Source organism: Pholis gunnellus (genome assembly GCF_910591455.1).
Source record: "Pholis gunnellus genome assembly, chromosome: 23".
Classification (NCBI taxonomy): Eukaryota; Metazoa; Chordata; class Actinopteri; order Perciformes; family Pholidae; genus Pholis; species Pholis gunnellus.
In genome coordinates, this window is record NC_136550.1 from 9,232,250 (window position 1) to 9,247,280 (window position 15,031).

Below are 15,031 nucleotides of genomic sequence, written 5' to 3' on the forward strand. Positions count from 1 at the left end.
TTGCAGGACTGATGGAAATATTGAATTCGGTTTTACCTGAGAACAGTGAAATAGATGAATCGCTTTATTTTTAATTAACTGGTGTCTTATTCTAATACGACTGGATACATTTAAGTGCATTAAACCAAGTATCTGTTGAAGTTACAACTAAAATATATTTTCCCAAGCCTTTTTAAGATTCTTTTTTATTCATCTGAAAACAAATCTGAATTGTATGGGGCAAAGTGTGATAAGGGAAGACAGGGGTTAAGACCATTATTTCCATGAAAGCTTTTTTTATCCAATACCAATTTTTTAGGGAAACATTGATCATTACATTATCTTTAATTGAAAAGATAGTAAGGAACTTTCCTGCAAACAAAAATGCATATCTTGTGAAGGCTCAGAGAACAACAGGCTTGAATCCAGAAACACAACTCAAAGACAAAACAAAAAGTTTACGCATAGTCAAAAACAGGACAAGGTCTTCAGAATGACTTCGAGCTGGCTTGAGTTGTGACATATCGTGATACAGGCAGCCTTGCAGGGTCTATCAGGGTCGTCAATCTGCCACTGGACCAGAGTTCTTGCATTAGCTACTGGATAATAACTTTGGAATTCTGGGAGATCCAGGTCTCCAATATCCAGAGGCTTGCAGAGTTGTCTTTTTGCAATACAGTGTATCTTGAAGGGAAAATAAATGGACTGCAGCACATTGATTGATTTACAGCCTTTAATTGTGCAAACAGACGAACATTTTAACACCACAGTGTCTTAATCAATCCAAAATAATGAGGAAGTGTACTTTGAATCGACAGATCAATGACAAAATAAGCAAGTGAATTTGCTGCACTGATTAACAGCCACACAGCACCAGGTCTCATTGCATTTAGCTGCTGTTAAATTGAAAAACGGCGATGACGAGCGTGGTGTCAATTAGCAGTTGGCTTAGTGGAAATGCGTTGAGATTCTTGAACTGGGAAGTTAAGATCCTCTCCACTCTTTTCAGATGGTGTTACGACTCCAGTGGAATTCCACCCTTCGCGTTCGGCAAATGTCCAAACACCTCCAAAGAGATCAGGAAACATCACCATCAGATCACATTTGGCCGCGTCCTCGGGACTGCAAACAGAAAGATGAAATTGTATTATAAAGAAAATCCCTGACAGTCATCCACAATATAACCAGTGATTCCCAACATTTTGGCTAGTGACCCCTTGAACTGAGTTTTTAAAGGCCTAAAAAGGTAAGATGACCCAGTAACTGCTTTCAGAAAAGCAGATATTAGAGAAAGGTCTATTTTGTTTAGATTTTATTTTGTAATAAGTGGCAACAAAAACAAAATAATGTCAAAAAGGTAACGGAGCAGACATTGACATAAACTGATGTGGCCGGGGAGATGAATGTGATACCTAATGTAAGTAAAGGGATATTGCATAACGCATATACCAAGAAACCAGTAAAACAGTGAAAATATTCAATAAATATGTTAAATTCATTTTACACATACTTCAAGAATCCTTAACATTGCAAAGAATAGGACCTATCAAAATATCAAAAGCTCAGTCTTTTGAGCATTTTTTCTCACTTTGCAGTTTTTACCTTCAACCCAATACAATAAAGGTGGATTTTGTTTGTGGAGCTCAGGGGAATGAAAAGTTACAATTGAAAAATTCAATATCAACGTCTCTTTTCAGAAAAAAAATGTCCTCCAGTCACTGTGAACATTTTCATTCCTTCCACCAAAAGAATAAACGGAGAAATAAGAGAGAAAATATCATGTTGATGGTGAGTTTATTCTTGACATATGAAGGCCCTTCATATTTCTTAATTCAGTTTAACTTACTAGTGCTCATGGAGGTTACGCATGAAGCGCAATAATCCAACCACATGTTCAGGGTAGGGTTTCTTCTTGCCCTCCAACTTCTGGACCACCTCTGGTGGAAACTATAATGCAAAACATTAAAATTATACATAGTGATAAAGTTAACTTAAGGAATACAAACTAGTGGGGTTCCAAATAAATACTAAAATCGTTATGTCGAAATCACCTTCTCCTTCCACAGTTTTAAGGATTCACCCCCAGCATCTTTCTCCAGCGAGGAAATTAATTCTGGGTCAGCATTTCGACAGTTTTCCACCTCCTTCTCGTTTCCAATCTTTCTCAAGTATTCTACTTTCCTGAAAAATAAAATGCAGCCTATGTTAAAGGTGGTTGTTTGACAAGATATAAACAATGTAAACATTTTTGTCATATCATATTGCAAATAAATGGTGATATGGACAGGCATTGCAAAATATATTGACAGGGAAATAAGAGCAACCGAAGAAAAAGAAACAAAAAAATCCAACACAAGACGAGCATGACTAAAATAATCAGTAGTCCAGTCCACCACTTTGATGATTCTTCATATCTCAAGAACTATTGGATGGATTGCTTTGATAGTTTGTGCGTGCATTCATCGTTCCTCAAGAATGAATCCTAATGACCCCACTTTTTCTCTAGTGCCATCATCAAGTCAAGATTTCAGTTTGTCCAGCACTTCGTTTCTGACCAAATACCATCATCCAAAACTGTAATTTAAAAATGTGTGTGTGTGTGTGTGTTGTTTTTATTTCTGTTTGGAACTAATTAGCAAGTTTGAGCTACTAAAGTGCAAAACTAAGATAGTGGCCATGGCAATTATACCTGCTTAGCATCAGCATGTTAGCATTTGGATGAAATTGCTTTTAAGGGCAGGCTGTGGCTGTAGACTCGGCCTTTTTAACGCTATGCCTGGTACAAAACATAAAAATAATAACAATTAAGTTGAATTAATTGGCCATATTTAAAGGCTTTCTACCTGTCTAGTTTCCAGAAGAATGGATGACTCAAGCACTCTTCCACTTGAGGTCTATTCTTTGGTTCTTTATTGCTCATCCACTCAATGAGATGCTTGGCCACCACATCTTCAACATGGTCCAAAGGGCAGATCCCATGATGAATGTTGTACTCATATCCATTGGGTTTGTCACCAAAATGATGTTGTCCTCCAGAGAGGATATAACAAATCAGCATCCCTGCCACCTTGAAAGTTAACATAACAGTTATGTTATCAAAATATTTTTCACATATAACATTCAAGAACATTCATATAGCAGAAGCACTAACCTGTATGTCAGTGCTCCACTTGTAGGGTGTGTCAGCTCCTCCTTCTAAAGTCTCTCTGGCCATCCAGCATTTTGTTCCTGCTCTGCCGGAGCGATGCGTTGTCTGGCCTTTAGGTAACTGTCTACTGATGCCAAAATTAGCTAATTTTACCCTACCCAAAACATCTGCAGGACAAATGGAGTAAATAGATTCAGTGAACAAAATCATATATGATCCATATTTGTGCACTTTGACTTTTAGATCGTGAATTACATGTTTGTGTATATTTTTTACTTGTCTTACCGATCAAAACATTCTGTGGTTTGAGATCCCGGCGAAGAATTAGAGGTCTTGAATCACATGCACTAAGAAGCACCTTTAAACCCTTGAGGAGTTGACGGACAAGTTTCTTCTTATCTAGAACTTTAGGAGGATTTTTGATGCATTCTTCCAGAGTGTATTCACAAAGTTGAAGAGCAAGATATCCAAAGTTCTCATCCTCCTCCTTACCAACATATCGCACAATAAATTGATGATCAAGCTCTGGACGTCTTAGAAATAATTCATCGTTATTCAGCTCTTCATCGTTGCATCTAGACTTTCTCTTGATAGCAACTTCAGTGTCATCATCTATCAGCCCCAAGAAGACTTCAGTACCATTACTACCCACCGCTATGCGGAATTCTTTTTTCTTCACATATATCAGGCGTCCAACCCTGGTTCTTTCACTTTCATCAGTGTTCACAAGCTTTTTTAACTTGTCTTTCCACCTCTTGCTGATTGAGAATTTCTGTAGTTGTTTTGATGGACCAGGTTGGATGGGTAAACCATTTGACGTTTGAGCAGATTCTGCAACAGGAGCTGGTGTTGGGTCATTTGGACTTTCTTGCTGGTCATTTCTGTACTCAGATCTGGTTAAGTCTGTATCATCTTTGCATTCCAAGGTTTGTTTGCTGAAAAGTTCTTCCAATCGTCTGAGAATGTTTGGAAAGCGACTGACTTTTATTTTAGTGTCCTCCAGCCATTTCACACTTCCCTGGCGGTATTTTTCTGCATCTTTCCCAGTTACATTACAAAGTGTTTCAACCATGGTCAGATGGGTCTGAGGATTCTCCAACAGCATGTGTCTGTCAAAGGTTTCAAACACTTCTTCAGGTGGTCCCCCTTGAACAGCAATTTCCATCTCCAGAAAATGTCTGATTTTGGAGAAAAACTCATCTCCTTCCGATGCAAGGCCATAAATCATCTGAGATATACATTTATTGTGAGTAATATGTTCAGGGACAGTTGCAGGTAAAATTGTTACCAGTGCACCAGCAGATATGAGCTCCTTTAAGACATCGGCCCGGTTTTCGATGGCAGCAGTTTGCAGTGGCGACTTTTGTTGGTTGACATCACTTCCGTTGGGATTAGCTTTTTTTTCCAGCAGTTTTGTCACAAAAGCAAGGGGTGCTTTGGATAGAGAGACATAATGCAAAGGTGTAAAGCCATTTTCTGACACCTTGTTTGGGTCTGCACCCTCTTGCAGTAGGAAAGAAAAAATATCCTCCTTGTGACTGACAACAGCAGCAATCAGTGGGGTTACACAGTCATTCCAGTCTCTGCATGGGGAAACGTCATTAATGTTGTCCTTTAGTAGATTTTTGAGGGCCTGCAGGTCATTGTCCATTATACATTGCACTATAGTGTTTTGTTTTTCTTTTGGGATGACTTCCATAACTGTTTGGTGATATTTCCTTCTTTGCTTCAGAGTTTCTGTAGAAAGACAAACACATGAGGCTAATGTTAAACATGTGATGCCGTGCAAAACTTCAGACTACCAGCTATAGAGCTATTACACAGACAGTTCTGCCAGTATTGATGAGTTTGGTTATAATATCTTCAGTCTTGTGCTTGAAGCATGTTTAATCGGGAATACATATAATCCTATTTCATTGTGTGTTGATGATATATTTGGTCTTCAGTAAACATTTCATCTGCTTAAAATACATGAAACATTGTAAATGTATGTTTTTTTATGATTAGGCTTGGGTATCGTTATGATTCTATCATTGTGAGTACTCCTATCGGTTTTATTCCTTATTGATACTCTTATCGGTTCTTTTTGATTATATTGTGAGAAAAAAGGGCAATTAATTAAGAAAAAAATAGACATTGTTTTATTATTTCTCACACTGTACTGAGCCGGAGTTGTGTGTCTAAGACTAAAGCACAACTCCGCTCCACATGCAAAGACAGGCATAGAGACAGAGAGAGGAGATTTGTGCTCATTCCGTAACTTCATCAATACCGATAGCAGAACCGCTAACTCCGGACCTTTTCTCCGGAGATTTTACTAATGTAGAACCGGTTCCTGTTTAGCCATGCCAATATATTTTCAATTTCAACTTATTACAGATATATCGATATTGCCTATGTATTTATATATGAATACATACACATACATAACTGAAATGTTAATAAAGTAAGCACTAGTGATTGTGCCGGCCTTTTTTTAATCTTAGGTAGAAACAAAGTCCCGGCGTGAACTTCCTGCTTGTTGTATCACTGGCAAGGCTGCCGTTCTTTTTTAAAGTATGGCGATTCAAACATCTGCCATTTCCAAACTGCTCACCAAGTGGCATAACAGTATAGTTCAAAAGGAAACAAATTGCGATATAGTTTAAAATCAACACATAAAACTAACACTGCTGTCACCCCTCCGCCATTCACGGACACTTGCGCCATCTTGTCGTCAGGTTGTGGCCTTGTACACATAAAATGGTGTACATGTTAGTTCCTCATTCAGGCTACACACTAGAACTCAACTTTCTTGTGTTTATTACTCTACTTAGACTTGGAAGAAATACAAAAATTATAAGAATCACTTACAATTTTGAAGTTTAATGTCTTCTTAGAGTACGATTGGTCCAAACTCTGGATTCAGGATCCGTGTTGCTTCAATGAAGCAGGCGCTGAGCTCAATGGTCTGGACTTCCTGTGTTCTTTCCTTTTTCTCTTCTCTTGCTCCGCCCATGCCTGGCGTGTTTTGACTAGTTGCAGTTGGATTTCCTGCTATTCATAATAACACATAAAATCATGTAGGGTACAGCATGAGCAGTTACAACAAGGCTACCCTCTGCCAAATCTTGTGTTGAAGGTGCTAAACATAAAAATGAGAGCAGGAATAAAGCTAACACCCTTGTTTGAATGTGAGTATTTTGCAAGCTGTTGTAACATTTCATCTTTTTAAAGTAACTGCAAACATCCCCTCTGAATTTCACCCCTGGGTCTTGGCAAACTTGTAAATACATCCAAAGAGATCGGGAAATATCGTCATCACATCAACATGGATTGCATCCTTGGTACTGAAAATGAATATTTCATATGTTGTGAGGGAAATCATTACACAATATCATTATTGTATTGATATATTGATATGTTGGCAAACAAATTACAACTACTTCAGGGTAAAAGAGTTTGTCTTGAGAAGTGCTCGGCTCCTCTCATGTGTCTGTGTAAAATAGGAAATCAAAAAATAAAGAGGAACTGCATTACAGCTGTCGTCCAGACCAGAAAAAGAAGTCTGACATTCGTATGAGGCAATTATCATGATTTTGTAATATTTCATAATCAAATTCAGTGCCGTGGCGTTACGTTCTAACTGTATCTGTAAAAAATACTTTTTAAGTGATGACCAAGTCCAGTACAGACAAACAAATCAACACTCCATGTAGCAAATAGAGTTGTGTTACTGGCCTTTCAATGATGTTGGATTTTGTTTTTTGTCATCTCACAGAACGCACAAGTCCCTGGTTGTCAGAAAAAAACACGCAGAACCTTACCAAGCTGCCATGGACCACGAGCAGCTGAAGGATCCACGATTACGACAAAATATCTCCAGCAACCAAACTCCTTCTCCTTTAGGACCGGCTTCCTCAGACCTTCAAGCCATCTGCTATTCTTCAGAAAATTGGAGACCTTCATGTCCCCGTGACCTGGATGTGTTTTTCCTTATGTAACATCCGGATGTATGTTCCACTTCCGTACCTACCTTCGCTGGCATCATCAAAGTGATGTAGTCGGGCATGTCTGACCTCTCCAAAGTCTACTGGCTTAGCTTGGCACCTGTCCACATTGAATGCAGCCAGCAGATCCAAGTCCTCCAACTACTTTTTCCATTGTTATAAGATGTCTTGATGTAAAGCAGCAATCCCATCCACAACCTCTCCTACAGAGTTCTTGCTGCATCCTTTTGGCAAGCAAAGTGACTGCTGCAGACCCAGGGCTCTCTCCACTGGAAGTTTGTCTCGGTCCAAATCCAACTCCTTTAAAAGTCCATGGCCCTTTTACAAAACAACATGACTCCTGCTGATCCATTTCTCCAGGTTGAAGACCCCCTCCGACACAGAGCAATGCTATGTATTATCACCTGGATAGCTTCTCCTTCGGTGGCTGAGGTCTTCAAACAGTCGTCCACATAGAAATTCTGCTGAACAGATTGCGACACTTGAGTCGCAAACTCAGATTTGTTAAAGGAGCCCAGTCGACCTTCATCTTGATTTTGTAGAATGAGAGTCCATTTATAATGCATCCCCGTGCATCAAGGTAAACCCAGTCCATTTGCTTCCACCCGACAATCAAACACACCATTTGCAGAATGACAACAAAAACGGTTGCCACCAAAGCGGTCAAAACCCCTTTGCCCTTCCGGGGTTAATCACCTGACAACAACAGTGATGTCGATGCCGATATAACTGAGTCCAGGATATTAGTACAGCGGCACCCAATGTTCACACAGTTTCAAATCTGGATATTTACAACACATATTTGGCTCTCACACACATTCATAAGGTTTGTCGCCAACAGAATGGTGACCTCCAGAGAGGATATAATAAATCATAATAAATCCCTGCCACCTTAAGAATTAACAGAACATTTTGGCCATTAAGGAAGTATTTTTCACCAAGTCATCAATTAGACTGCGCAGCAGAAAAACTAACCTGTATATGCCAGTTTGACTTGTATAGTATGTCAGTGTCACAGTCTTCTGCTAAGTGAGCAGCGGGGCTTCTGTGCCCCCATTTTTGCCTCTCAGGCTACGTACAGGCTGCCCTACCGGATTGGGGAATACGATTGGCTATACGAAGACTTAAGGGATACTTTCAGACATAATTCCGGGGCTGAGTAGAGCCAAAACCACAATTTTAACGATATTTTCATTCATAGTTAACAATCTTTCTATTAATACTGACTGAACACCGGTCAAAGATAACATATTCAAACTCAAAGCTCTTTGTGGTAAAGACACAAATACAACATTGGGGCATAGAAGGACTGCAGTCGTTTGATAAGTTACAGTGTGTTTGTCATTATGATTGCATCTTTAAGATCACAATGGCCTTTTTTTAAGGCAATGAATGATAAAACACTTCTTACAATCGTACGTTTACACATTTATTTTGATACTCAAATAATTAGATTTACAGTATATTTTGAGAGTAACATTCAATACGCTTAAAACTAAATAATACAAAATAATCTGCATGTTGTAAAGCTTGCATATTCCATCATGTTTTTTCATTATTTGCAATACCATTCACTTAATGAGCAGGAGTACTTTTAGACTTCAGAGTTTGATAAGTTTATCTAAAAGAAGTTGGCAAACACCCTTTTTTGAATGTCATGCTCTTGCAAGCTGTTATTATTTTTTTCTTTTTAGAGTAAGTGCAAAGATCTGTTCAGGTGTTTGTGTGACGAACAGGTAGTGGCATTGCAGTCCATGTTTTATGTACATTTTGTCAAGTCAACATTCAGTATTAGTAAGAACAGAATGACGGACGGACGGAAAAAAGCCTCTCAACTTGAGTGAATATATTTACATAAACATTTTGTTTTCTTCATTTTTGGACAAAAAAAATGATGTCCTTTTATCAAATTTATTTATATAAGTCCACTGGCTTCTGCAGTGAGGAGCCTATTTTTAGTTATAGTCTATAAAGAAAAGTTAAATTATGTCAGTAGTCCAACAAATGTGGTTATTTTTTTCAAACTTGTCAGTAGGTTTACTTATTATTATTCCATTCTCCTGTTTGTCCAAAAAAGGCTTCAGCTAGATCATTTCCTGAATATTTCACCTCCTAAAACAACAAACCACTTCTTATTTTCTTTTACTGTAAGCAATATAATCTATAGCACATACAGTAATAATACAACTTCACTCTAAGGGCTGGGGTATCGGCTATGGTAATTAAAGGTTTGTGCTTTCGAAACATTCCCTGTATGGAAAAAGCAAAGGGGTGTGATACTTTATCACGGCCAGATGGAGGCACTGTGGGCCTATCAGAACACAGCACCCCAATGCTGATAAGGCAACAAACTGCACATCACCACACAGTACGAGGACATGAGGTAAGTTGCACATAGATGAGCAACCACATTTTTTTTACATGCCCCAAATGAGAATAAAACAATATGAGTAAAACAATTTTTCTGTCGGGTACTGGTGTATATTTTTTTTGGGGGGGGTATAAAACCTTTAGCACAGGGGATGCTAAACTGAAAGATACATCCAAATAGATCAAATTATATTTCAAATACACCCTCAGGAATGTCAGCTGGGTTTTTAGGAGAATACCAGCCTCCTCTTAGTCTTTGTGAAATGGTCTCTGAAAGTCTGAGAGACCACGAGAACAGATATTAGAACAAGGCCATTGAGAAATAGTCAGGAAACTTTAAAAACCAGAAAGGATTCCAAACACCACTTGACCCAGCTCTTATTTGTTACAGAAACATATGGAAGAATTGATATTTGACAGTACATTAAGTCTGTTCTGGTCCTTTCTTTTCCTTTCACACATTTTTAGTGGAAGACGTTCGATTGCCGGAGGGGCAATAAAGCACAGCCCCTCACAAGCTCAAGTCAACGATGATGTGCTCAAAGATCTGTGTGTTTCCCTTGAAGCTGGAGGTGAAGATGAAGTCCCTCCGGTCAGTGGCGACCACAGTAAAGGAGCGCGGCGCCTGGATGTACACCTCCTTGAAGCGGTCAAAGAGTTTGTTCTCGTCATCCCACAGGTAGATCTGCGAGAAGGTGTAATCACTCCCCAGGGCCAGGTAGTAACGGTCTTTGAATGAGAACGGCTGGAGAATCATGGAGCCTCGCGAGGGCAAGGCCTGGATCTCCGCAAACTGTTTGGCCCCCCAACGCAGAATTTTGGAGTCACCAATATAGCGCGTCATAGCCAGGTAGAGTTCCTCCTTGATGCGGAAGTGCTTTACAGCCACAACATCCTCCATGTTGGGGATCTCGCCCTGCAGGACAAACTTCTGGTTGCTCCGGCTCCACTGGTAGATCACAGGCACCTGTGAGCGGCTTGCCAAAATAAGGTGGGCCTTCCCATCCAAGTCCAAAAACTCTGCATCTGTGTCGCGGTACCACTCGTGCAGGGACTGGTATGAATAAAAGCCCTTATTGTTCCACTTGTAGAGCGTTGACAGGCCCGCTTTTGAGCTGTCCGCAATCAAAAAGAACCAGTCAGAGGCAATCTGGAAGGCCTCAATGTCATTGGGCTTGGAGACCTTGGACACCTCAATGTCCTGGAACTTGCTGAACCTGCTTTGGTCCTCATCAAACTTGTAGATGTGGGAACCACCAAAGAGCTGAGCCACAATGACAAACACCTGGTCCTGGATGACAACTGACTTGCAACCCACAATGGACTGACCTGGAAGACAGGGAAAAGGAAATAAACAGGCCGATTTCACACAAGAGGGGAAACTCTCAACCAGGGTATTATGAGACAGTTTGTGAAAGCATCGCCGTACCTGTGATGTTATCGTAAGTCCTGAAGTTCATTTCTATGTGGTCCCATTGGAAAACCATACAGCTCTCAGCGCTGGGAGCAGCGATAGTCACATAGACGTCATTCTTGTAGCTGAATGTGTCAACAGACAGAGACTCAGATGCCACAGACTGATGGAGGACGAAATCTGTGGAAAGGCACATTCTGAATTGAAATTCTCCAAAAGCTAATAATAATTAAAAAAAAAGCCAAATTATATATCAGGGATAAACCAAGAAAACTACACTTTTGCCTATTCTTAACCCTCCTTTGGATGACCCGGTTGAGTCGCCTGATACTGATGCCACTTATGATAGAGACAAGGCCAGCTGGCTCAGGTGTTTCTCACCCGTTGAGATGCATTCATTGTGCAGGCTGGTCATATCATTGAGGCGCTTGTCCTTCATGTCCTCGGGCCCAACACACACGACATCCGACACTGTGGCATTGGTGTTCTTCAGCCACGTCATCAGCCACTTGGCACGGCAGTCACACTCAAAGGCATTGCCTCGCAGGTCCCTGCAGAAGAGGAGTGCTGTAAGTCATTGCAGAGAAGACAAGTAGACAAGCTAGAAGAAGCCTTGGAAGATTAAAAAATAAGATGAAGATGATATGCATGGGACCCAGGGTACCTTTTTGATTATGAAGAAGAAAACAGACGACATTGCACTATTTCCCCAAGTCTTTTAACTGAGGGACTAACTTACAGCTCTATCAGTGAGTCCAAGTCAATGAAGAGGTCCCTGGGCAAGGCTTTGATGTTGTTGTTTGCCAAAGACCTAGAAATAACAGCAGTGAATCAATACAGGAAATTGCACGTATTACGAATTTTAAAACTCCTTTACAAGAAAATGGAAAACGTCAAAGTAATATTCAAGGTTCGACACCGTTAACCTTAATCCTAATAAAACAGTGAACTATTAAGCATCCCTTAAAATGGTCCAGTTGCTTCATTTAAAAAAAAAACACCGTAGCAAATAAATATTACAAATAAGACATTTTAACAGTGTTTGGTAATGATTTGAAATGTTGGAACATACAAGTGAGTCAAGTCCCTGAGTCCTCTGAAGGCATATTTGGCTGCAGTCTCTATCTTATTACTCTCAATGAACCTGTGGAAGACAACAACAACAATGCATGTTGGATTTAGTGATGAGCTAATATACATTTATTGGAAAAGTTTAGTTTGATCTTGAGGATTGTAGTAAATTAAAATAAATACATTATTTTCAAAAGTGCCTATAGAGCTAGCAACAACACTGATACTATTTGTAATAATCTTTCAGAAATTGGTTTGCCAATCTTTTCTGGAACAAATTGAACCACTAGAGGGCATACAGTTGATACTTTCCTGCCTCATTCACTTTCTGAAAGACCAACATCCAACCACATCCAACCACATCCAGTAACCTCATGCCCATAACAACACTTAGAAGACTAATTCACTAGATTGAAGTGTGCATTTTGTTCCAGTTACAAACCGATTAAATGAATGTGGACAACATGTTTTAGTAATCACAATGATTCGCTCAATGTCTTTGCATTACTTGACTAAAAGAAAATCAATGAGGAACTTACAGATACTCCAGATGTGTAAGGCCTGAGAATGCATCGTCCCTTACAGTTGTAAGAGAATTGGAGTTCAAAAGCCTGTAACGAATAATAAAATACACATGAACCAATGCTGGCTGCCAACACGATGTACCATTTTATGCCTCTGTCTGAAAAACAGATGCCATTTTTTTCAATCGTGACTTCACATTCAATTAGCTAAATAGAGCCAAAGGGGAATGGTGATAAAAAAGAAAAGCAGTTCTAGCTGTAAATCATCACGTGTTATGACTGGTTAAATGCTCTACATCTGCCACGCCTTTGTTTCTGCCGGCATCACAGCGATCACTAGTGGAGTAACAAAGTAGATTGATGGCCTCTGGTAAGTACATTATAGCATGGGACTGCACTGAAAGCTCAGGACTAGATTTCCATTTTTCATTTCCAGGTGTCCTTTTAAAACCTTCCCTGCTGATTGCTTTAACGTGCACCAAAACGACTTTGCTTCACCGTATCTAATGCACAACAGACAGCTGGTTACTGTACATGCTTCAACAGCATAAAAGCCTTCATTAAGTCATGCAACATGCCAATATTATAGTGTATTATGTCTGTGCAATAAGGGTTTGTTGTGTATATTGCAGATTTGGACTCTACCATTGTTAGGCTGCACAGCCTGATGCGTTTGTCATGCCAATCCCCCACATTACAGACATCTCTAAGTTTTGAAAGTCACCAATTTGTTCTGAAATCCACCTGCATAGTTTTGTTCTAATAAGGGTGCCTTTGCTTGGAGGTAAGGGCAGCTCCTAAAACCTCATAACACAGTTGAAACATATGCCGTTGAAGTGCTCTTACAGGAGCTGGAGGGATGGCATGTGAGCAAACATTGCCTCTTTGACCTCGGAGAAAGTCCCATTGACGAGACTCCTGAAAGGAAGAAGCAGCAACGATGAGCAGAAAGCCACCAAAAGCAAATCAGATGCTGAAAAGTGATCAATCAGAGAGAGAGAGAGAGAGAGAGAGAGAGAGAGAGAGAGAGAGAGAGAGAGAGAGAGAGAGAGAGAGGACTGCATTGCCTTTCAACATCAGCCTATTAATATGTTGCACATTGTAAAAAGAATACAGCTATGGAATTCAGTAAGCCTACATTGCTGCGTATCAAACAGGACATCTTATGTAGAGCTACTCACAAAGAACTGACGTCGTTGGGGCTAATCCTTGGGACGTAGGAGGACCCGACGCAGATGATGGACTCCCTGGAGCAGCTGCATGTTGAAGGACATCGGAAAACCTTCTTTAAATGACCCGGTTGAGACAGGAAGCAGAGCGACAGAGAAAACAGTGCCCAAATCTTGAGAGTTGGCGGCATCTTTCCTGCCGGGCTTGCATGTGTGAGGTTCGCTGAGAGCACCGATCGAGGCAGATGGCACCGCGCGTTTACACCCTGCACCATGAAAATGCTGCACTGGCTCCCTGACATCAGCAAATCAGCTGCAGCTCCCCTCCGTCCACTTTAATTATTTATTAAGTCAGAGCCCCAGTCGGATAACTGTTGGTTAAACAACCATGCACCATACGTCGGAAATAACACAAATAAAGTAAACGTCATTACTAGGCAGCCACAGATGAGCTGGTATACGTCACACATAACCACGCATTTCAAACATGGCTTTTAAAAAATACATACAGTTTGCATTTATCGACATGTAGTTTCATTATGCTATAAAATACGCCGCGTGACATACATTTATAGACTTCCAAAATAAATTTCGAACGACGTCAGTTATTCTCACGTGCACGTTTTTGTTGCCAGTTTTGTTGTCTGGCAGTGTTTCGGAATATGGATTTGTTCAACACATTGAGTACCAAAGGGCATCATATGAAAGTCTCTTTTATGAATCCGTTTGGCTGAGACGCCAGGAGGCGAGATACTGTTTTATGAGGGGACATTGTGCATACAGTAAGCTGTACAGTAGCCCTCCGTCATACAGAGGCGCATAACTGCAGCACCATGGACAGCGCCTCTGCTCAGCTGCGGGGCTTTTTAAAACTATAAACACGATGGCTGTCTGATTGGCTGCACGCATGTGCAGAACGCAGCATATACAGCTGTATTGACATTCTTTGATCATCATAGTAGGTATGGTACAGAAGTAAACATGACTCACTAGACTAGACTCATTACTATTTTTTTAGTCAGAAGATGAGAAGGCCGAGATTGTTGCCTTGATGGCAACAGCAGGTTGGTCCCTATATATACCAGCCAGGTGTAATGTCCCTACTGGAACCAGTCTGATAATGCATGACCCTCTCCGTTAATCTGTGGCCCTGTTTGTGCCACTCTGGCACTCCGTCATCACTGAACTGTACCCGGCAGCTGCTGAAAGCCGGGAACGAAGGGCCGTTTGTCATTCAGCAGCATCCCTTGGGTACTTAAGACTTATGATTGAGTGTGTGGAGTGCAGATTTAAGAGAAATATGTTCAAAGTCAGTCTATTTTGGTGAGGAGGGATGGAGGTAAACAATCATTTGGGTTGAAGGCAAC

The 15,031-nt window shown here is 40.4% G+C and overlaps 2 protein-coding genes across 2 annotated transcripts; both read right to left on the reverse strand.

Annotated features, from left to right (window-relative positions):
• Window positions 1-704: 704 nt before the first annotated feature.
• LOC306715050 (serine/threonine-protein kinase/endoribonuclease IRE1) lies at window positions 705-6,069 on the reverse strand. Its single transcript, XM_079185274.1, has 7 exons — window positions 5,981-6,069; window positions 3,413-4,864; window positions 3,131-3,294; window positions 2,823-3,046; window positions 2,031-2,160; window positions 1,826-1,926; window positions 705-1,101 (listed from the first exon to the last, which is right to left on the reverse strand). The coding sequence occupies exons 2-7, from the start codon at window positions 4,824-4,826 to the stop codon at window positions 912-914; spliced, it is 2,223 nt and encodes a 740-aa protein (XP_079041400.1). The 5' UTR covers window positions 4,827-4,864; window positions 5,981-6,069; the 3' UTR covers window positions 705-911.
• A 3,928-nt stretch (window positions 6,070-9,997) lies between these two features.
• lgi2a (leucine-rich repeat LGI family, member 2a) lies at window positions 9,998-13,939 on the reverse strand (the record flags this gene model as incomplete). The annotated part of the gene is made up of 8 exons (XM_079185285.1): window positions 9,998-10,815; window positions 10,916-11,080; window positions 11,282-11,451; window positions 11,640-11,711; window positions 11,973-12,044; window positions 12,511-12,582; window positions 13,342-13,413; window positions 13,677-13,939. The coding sequence occupies 8 exons, from the start codon at window positions 13,937-13,939 to the stop codon at window positions 9,998-10,000; spliced, it is 1,704 nt and encodes a 567-aa protein (XP_079041411.1).
• Window positions 13,940-15,031: the final 1,092 nt, after the last annotated feature.

What these genes read in the sequence shown, in the direction of transcription:
- LOC306715050 (XM_079185274.1), bottom strand. Translation starts at nt 4,826, where the DNA reads ATGGAAGTCATCCCAAAAGAAAAACAAAACACTATAGTGCAATGTATA. An exon ending in ACCACAGAATGTTTTGATCG is followed by an intron (nt 3,295 to 3,412) that starts GTAAGACAAGTA and finishes TTTGTCCTGCAG; the next exon opens with ATGTTTTGGGTAGGGTAAAA. An exon ending in CGTAACCTCCATGAGCACTA is followed by an intron (nt 1,102 to 1,825) that starts GTAAGTTAAACT and finishes TTCTGTTTGCAG; the next exon opens with TCCCGAGGACGCGGCCAAAT.